The 7,834-nt window shown below is 31.6% G+C and overlaps 1 protein-coding gene across 1 annotated transcript; it reads left to right on the top strand.

Annotated features, from left to right (window-relative positions):
• The first annotated feature begins 387 nt into the window (after positions 1 to 387).
• Positions 388 to 1,198, top strand: LOC136235624 (E3 ubiquitin-protein ligase RHA2A-like). Its single transcript, XM_066025435.1, has one exon. The coding sequence runs from the start codon at positions 475 to 477 to the stop codon at positions 955 to 957; it is 483 nt and encodes a 160-aa protein (XP_065881507.1). The 5' UTR covers positions 388 to 474; the 3' UTR covers positions 958 to 1,198.
• The last annotated feature ends 6,636 nt before the right edge of the window (positions 1,199 to 7,834 follow it).

The following is a 7,834-nucleotide window of genomic DNA, read 5'->3' as shown; positions in this document are numbered from 1 at the left end:
TTACTTATTAATGATTCATCATTAATAAAATGATGAATGATAGATGATAGGCTTGGTGATCGGAACGGTTTCAAATTTGTAGAGATAAAATTGGTGTGAAGTGACAATATTCTCTGAAAAACTGAATGATTGGAGAAGTTAAAAAAAAAAAAAAAAAAAAATTGTTGTGAGAGTAGTATTTCTGTAATTACAGTGACCATGATGTAACATTTCGTATAAATAAATGTTGTAAAGATTAAGAACCAATTGAAATAGAGTTTTCTAAAAGGCCCACTCTCACATGCTTCTGAATGAGAAGCTTTCCCACTTTTCTATGCTTCTGAGATCATATTATTCCCCTTTATTTCAAAAATAATAAAAAGAGCATTTATCATTTGAGTTATATCCCACGTGGCTCTTCAGTTATAAATACATCCATGCCTCTTTCTTCATTATCAAATACTTTACTTTTCTATTTTCTGGAAGAAGAAGAAGATGGGCTTACAAAGCCAGCTAAACGACGTGTCGTCTGATTCAATTCCTTTATTACTTGTAGCAATCATCGCCAAATGTGTGGATTATCTCCGCTCTTTTCTTTTATCTGCGTTTCACTCTTTTGGAGTTTTCCAGTTTAGTCCTTCACGTACGACGGTGGAAGAAGGCCTCTTAGGGTCTGGTCTTGCCGGCCTAATCCTCCTCGCCGATCAACTCAAACTCAACCGCGCTTTCTCCTACCGATACTGCAGTTCCGGGGGAGGATCGGATTGCGTGGTTTGCTTGTCTACGCTTAAAGATGGAGACAAAGTCAGGAAGCTGGACTGCCGTCACGTTTTTCATAAGGAATGTTTCGACGGATGGCTAGATCATCTAAAATTCGACTGCCCTCTATGCCGGCGGCCGCTTGTATCTGATAAGCGCGTGGATACCACGCGGATGAGCGTGGGTCAGGATTTGGCGGAGTGGTTCTCTTTCAGATGAAGCGTGTGCTGGCCTTCACAACAATTAAAGCGGTGACTGATGGATGGTTTGGATGCTAGTACAGATTTTTTTGTTTTTTATGGCATTTTTTACCATATCTATCTCTCTTTGTGGGGTTATTTTTGAGAGTGGCTGAGAGGCTCTTTTTTTCAATATCATATTTTTTTTACTGCTGTGATTTTTTTTTCTTTTTTGGACTGTTGTACAAAGGTTATTTAATTACATCTGTTGCTCTGCTGGACTTATGGCATTAATTAATTATTAGAATTTATCTTGATTGCAACTGGACGAGACGATATGTATTTTTTATTTTTTATTTTTTCTCAACATTTTTTTTATTGAATTTTTTCTCAACACTTAGATTAGACCAAAAAACATAATTTTCATTGAAGGTTTCCGTGATTTTTTTTTCAGGGCATCTCAAAAAAAAAAAAAAACCCTATTTTCAATTCCAATGGAACTGCAAAACCATACGACATTTTTTTTAATAAAAGAATCATTATTATTGAAGATCAGTTAAAAGAATAGCTACAGGAAATGTAGGTAGACTATGCCACTCTCTACGAATAGAATGAGAGACAACAGTCCGAACTAACCTATGAATCACTGAATTCGTTGATCGTTTAACAAAAAAAAAAAAAAAAACAGAAACATTATATAATGCTCGTAATAACTCTAGACACTTTAAAATAATATCGCTCAACAAATATGACAAATGAATAACCGATTTGTTAATTGCTTGTACTACGGAAAGACAGTCAGATCAATCCTCCACGTTGCTCATATTATGGTTCTTTAGCCATGAGAGGGCCTCCCGGATTGCCATCGCTTCAGCGACATTTGGGTCGTATAATCCGTCGAGCTTGCCATGGGAAGCAAAACTGCAGACGCTATGAACACCCCTGATTAAGAAACCGAAGGAGCAGTAGCCCTCCTCGCTGAAGACTCCAGCGTCCACGTTATACGCCAACCATTCTACTGTGGGGTTTAGCCATCTAGCTACATTAGGTACAATAGAGTATATGGTTGGAGAAGTTTTACTGTAGCAACTCTATATTTAAAAATACAGTAGAGAAAAATGAAGATAAAGTAGATAAAATAGAGAGTATGGTTGGAAATGACATAATATAAAGCTCACATTCCAAAAATAACCAAGTAGCTAACAGAGAGCTTATACAATCATTACAAGATAGTTGTATAAGAATTAGATTCATATGATGTAGCTGAGTTTGTGGAATTAGTTTTATACAAGAAGTGTGCATTAACAATAACCTACTCTATTACATACTCCCTCCATTCTCAAATAAGTGTCGTTTTAGATAATTGTTTTTGTTCTTTTTTAAGTGTCGTTTTCGTTTTTTAATAAAATTTAGTATAGTTTTTTGGTCTAAGTATTTAAATTTTATCTTGATTTATGTGTTTTTTAAACTTTCAAAGTTTTTTCTCCAACCATTATAGGAGAGAGAATTTTTATTTAGTTAATCCATATAAATTTATTAATTTAAGTGCATATTAATTGTGTTTCTTAATTTGTGTGAAAAACTCTAAAACGACACTTATTTGAGAATGGAAGGAGTACATTCTAAGGAGTAACCTTAACTTCAACATATTGAAAATATAATAAAGAATAAAACATCATCTAAATATTAGCAAAAGCCAGATATAAGATCTCCAAAGCAAGTAGCAAAACTAAAAATAGAAAACAAAAATAGCAAAACTAAAAATAGAAAACAAAAATAAATTATGTGGTTTAGATTATTTTCAAATATAAATTATATGGTTTAAAAATTGGTAAACAGGTACTATGCGTTTGATTTTGTTAATAAACACATTCTAAATTGACTGACGGTGTTTAAAAAAGTCAAAAATCAAAGAAAGAAAAGTTAATTTTGTCTTTATATTTATTTATTTTATAAATAAATCCCTTTATGATTTAATTATCACAAACAAACTCCAAAACAAAAATAAAAATTCAAACTCACTATCTTTCTTCTTTCTTCCTCCTCACCATCTCTCTTCTATCTTCTTTGTTCACCATTTCACATGAAAACACCAAAAAGAAAAATAAATTGATTTGCTTTTACAAAGTAAAAATCTATAACACAAAAAAGAACATTATATAATAAAGGGATTAATTTATAAAATAACCCCCTTATTATCTAATGTAAAAGCAAATTGTATCTGTCAATTTATTTTTCTATTTAGTGTTTCATGTGAAATGGTGAGGAGAGAAGAGAGAAGAGAGATGAGAAGTTTGAATTTTTTTTATTATTGTTTTAGAATGTTTATGATAATTAGATAATAAGAATGTTAATTTATAAAATAAATAAATATAAAGATAAAATTAACTATTTTTTCATTGACTTTTGATTTTTTTTAAACTCCGTTAGTCTAATTTGGAATGTGTTTATTAATGGAATCAACCTCAAGGTACATGTTTACCAACTTTTAAACCATATAGTTTATGTTTAAAAATGATCCAAACCACATGGTTTATTTTTATATTTTTCCTAAAAAAAAGCCATAAAAGGTACAACTGACAAAAAGATAACATATCACATCATTCTTTTGAATCCACATCCGCATGAAAGCAGCGACAAACCAATCGTTATCATTTAGTTTTTTCTGGTCATTCGGATTTAAGTCGTTTTTACTAGTGCAATCCAGTGGATCCATGGATCTACATATAAAATAATACGCTTTCGTTGACAAATGCAAATGAGACGAGAAAAATCTGATGAAAAGTATGGATTTCAACTAAAAAAAGAAAAGAGAACACTAATAAAGAAACAATACTAAAAAAAGCGAGGATAGAGACATAGATGGGAGGAAGAACTCCTCCGAATAGATTTAGTTACTTTTGTTATTGATCTAGCTGCAAATCTACGTAAACGGGCTCTGGAAGAGAGGGTCCAAAACCTTATCAAATGTATATTCCAAGGGAGAATCGTTAAATGTGAATGCTCTGTATCAACAAAAGGTAAGGGCCCGTCTGGTTTATCATAAAACATATTGTTTGATGTTGTTATTTATTGTTGGAAAAGCATGAATTTTCTGTTATTGTTTGTTGTTGAAAAGTTGTAATTCCTTTGTTCTTGAAAAAAAAGTTGATTTGTAGATATAAAACAACCACAATAATTTTTTAACCGAACACTTAAAACTTTCATTTTTAATATGAAAATGCAAACAATATGATCAAATGGAGTAAACAAAGAATCCTGAATAAATGATTACAAAACCCATATTCACAAATCTTTAATCAAATTAGACGAATGATTAATCTACATGTCTTTCATTAACAAATCCAAATATAAAAAGTAGAGGCAAACCTTTATATCTAGTTTTATTCCTAGAGCTAGACTAATTAATTTAACAGTCTTATAACAAATATATACGACTCAAAGCAAATGGACAAAAACAAGGGTTATGGCCAAGAGTAGTTTTACCTCTAACGTTTAAAATGACGCAATTTTATCTCTAATATTGATAACAAAAACAAATTTTACTCTAATGTTGGCAAGTTAAATCAATTTCAAGCATCATTATAAAACACATAGATTTTTGTTCTTTATTCTCTATTTGTTGTATATTAGTTGGTTCTAAAAGTAAATTTCACATTTTTTTTATAATTTAATAATAAAATAGAGATTAATATTTTTAAATTCGGTAAAATATTTGGATTTTGTTTCCAACTCGTACAAAATATAGTATTATTTTCTGAAATTTTTTACATTTTGTTTCATGTATATTCATATGTTTGTGATCTGCTACTAATGAGTGATAAAACGACGCATATGTAAAGTGTAGATGATAAAATTCATGACAGATAAAACATTTGATGAATTATTTCTCAAATTGACCAAACTTGCCAATATCAAGGTAAATTTTCCATTTGCTGTCAACATTAGGGGTAAAATTGCACAATTTTAAATGCTGGAAGTAAAATTGCACGATTTTGTTTCCAATTGGAAGTAAAATTGCTCTTAGTTGTCAACATTGAGGGTATTTTTTGCATATTATCCCAAAAAAAACATATCTATAATGGGATAAATTGCATCGTTGGTCACTGAACTTTTATTGTTATTCGTATTTAGTTGGAGATATGATTAGAAATAGAATTGAAGTTCTACTGGTTGTAGTTCAGTTAGTAACATATGTTGAGTTTGTGATAAGAGATTTCAGGTTCAATATCAAATACATCAGTAAGGAGGGTGAAACGGTTTAACTGTCACTTAACTCTGATCATGTTTATCTCAATGATACATGTAGTGTAGAAAAAAATGGAATAGAATTAAAAGACTATAAATGGAATTAAAGATCTATTGGTTGTAGTTGAGTTAGTAACGCATGCTGAGTTTATGGGAAGAAATTTCAGGTTCGATCCTAAATACATCTGTAGAAAATGTGAAGAGTTTTAACTGTGATTAAGCTCCAATCAGGATTATATCAATGAGAATACACAGTGGCAGAATGAGGGGTGAGCCGGGGCTGGAGCCCTGATTGGCCGTCGGAAGTTTCTGCCAATTTTTTTTTTCTATTTGAAGTTTACAAACCTGCAAAAACCTAGCCCATCCATTGAAGCTGATGTTGTGTAGAAGATGAAATTAGAGGGTCTAATTTGTAATTTTTTTCCCTATTCCCTTAGACAAAACTGTTGGTCCCTTGTAAGATTAGATTAGTAGAGGTGAATGGAACTATTGGTTAATTTTAACCTTTTATAAATTTTCACTTAACGTCCAACGGCTAGCACAGAGGCAAGCTTCGGAGTTAGAGCAAAATTCAGTTTACTGAGTGAATCAGTCTGCTGAGATTGATTCCGCTTCTAATGAATGCGCTCAAAGGACAGCTCGTTTAGTAGAGCTTCTAAATTATACTCAAGATTAATAATTTAGTTGGTGCACAATGTTTAGAGCTTATAAGAGAGATAAATAAATTAGAGCAAGCAAGATAATCAGAGGCAATAAAAGCAGAGTTAAGCAATACGTTATTCAACAGATTTATACTGATTCAATCTCTCGCCTAAGTCCAGTCCTCAGAATACCTTTTTCTGAGCTTTGATCCACTAAATCACTCTTTAACGGGTAGAGCACAAACCTTTTTATAATAGATAAAGCTTCTGTAAAGCACTTTCCTTTACACTCATACTCAGCTATCTCTCTCTCTTGTTATTTGCTTATAACCGAAGCAAATAACAGAGTTTCTGATTTACAAATAGAAAATTGGTTCTAATGTAGAACACAATTGAAGTACTATTTCTCTATTTGATTCACGCGAATATGCAGTGTTCTAAAAATCGGCAAAGGCGGCCGCCTAGGCGGTGATTTTTAGAACACCATTCCGATTTCCACTAATCGGATGACATAAATCGGTTGATCGATTTTTGGCCTTTTAGACGGTCTCAAGCGGTCCTAGGCGGGTCTAAAAGGCTGGCTGGCGGTTTTTTTGAAAAATTGACCCTTAAATTTTATGTTAATTTTTTTTTAATTTTAAAAAAAATATTAAATAACAAAAAAAACCTTAAACTATCAAATATATTTTTAAGAATATTAATTTTATTTTACTTTAACACATTTTGTTATAAATGTTATTTGTATTGATTTATTTGTTATTTTTTAAGGACATTAATGTAAATAATATTAAAATATGTATATTTTTCTATCCTAAATATTTTATATTGTTATTTTTATATAGTATAATTCATATATTAATTGTATTTATATAATATTTTATTTAATAAAAAATAAATAAATACAAAAAATACAAATCCGATTAATCCCCGATTAATCAATAAGGGCCATGTTCGCCTGACTAGAGCTTAGCGTCTTTTACAACCTTGCGAATATGAAAATGAATGTGTATTATAATATTACTCTAGCTTTTCACTTAAGGTTTTTATCTCTTTTGAGTGTTAATGATCAGTTGTGAATGAGCTTAGTATTGGTTTTTTAGTAGAAGTTTGGGAAAAGATTTGTTAGAAATCCAAACTAGTCATTTGGAGGGAAACAACTTCTGCCACTGTCTACTTCTGACTTCTGTGCCAATTATCCAAAAGGTTACCGTTGTCAAAGTCAGGCTTCTGTCTCTTTAGCTGCGCGTTCTTCTAACTTCGGAGTTGCAGTCTTAGAGTCTACATTCTTTCCATTTTTGGATAATAAAGATAGATGTTGAGGGACAAGGCTTCTGTCATCTGTCCTTTTTTTCTATTTGAGAATGGCTTGATTTGATGCAATGTCAGCACCTTCTATGTTCCAGTTCTGGCTTCCAGGCTTCCAGATTCTGGGCTAGAATGAAGGTTTGGGCCTTTAATCTTTCTAAGGCTTTTTAATTTGTCTTTGATTTTAATGCTCAAGTTATAATTAACATTCAACAAACTCATTAGCATAAATCAAACTTAATTTAATTCTGAAATTAAATATCTTGGGATCTAATTTCCTTAGTAATTATTTTTGTCATAATAAAAAACTCACGGAAATTGTGTTTCAACAAAAACGACATCGTTTTACTTAACGAGTGAAACGACGTAGTTTCGTTAAATGGAAAGGAAAACAATAAACTAAAAAACCTTCTTACTTCGACAGAAATCCTCAATTTTCTCAATCGCATCTTCTCTACCATTGCGGAGCAGGCTCTTCTCTTCCGCCACTAAATGCCAGTCAGCCTCCACCACCGGCGCCGCTCCTCCCACCACCACAATCTTCTCTTTTCTTCAACGAAAATGGGAATCATATCCGGCCATGCATGTTAGTAATCTCAATTAAAGTTTAACCTAGTTTGGAAAATATGAATTGGTTTGTACATGAATTTTCACATGCACCTTAATGAATAGTATAAATTGTATGAATTGATTTTACATTCTTCAATGAATAGTATAAATTGT

This window comes from Euphorbia lathyris, chromosome 1 (assembly GCF_963576675.1).
Source record: "Euphorbia lathyris chromosome 1, ddEupLath1.1, whole genome shotgun sequence".
Classification (NCBI taxonomy): domain Eukaryota; kingdom Viridiplantae; phylum Streptophyta; class Magnoliopsida; order Malpighiales; family Euphorbiaceae; genus Euphorbia; species Euphorbia lathyris.
Note: the sequence above shows the minus strand (reverse complement) of the source record. Positions and strands in the feature narration are given on the sequence as shown.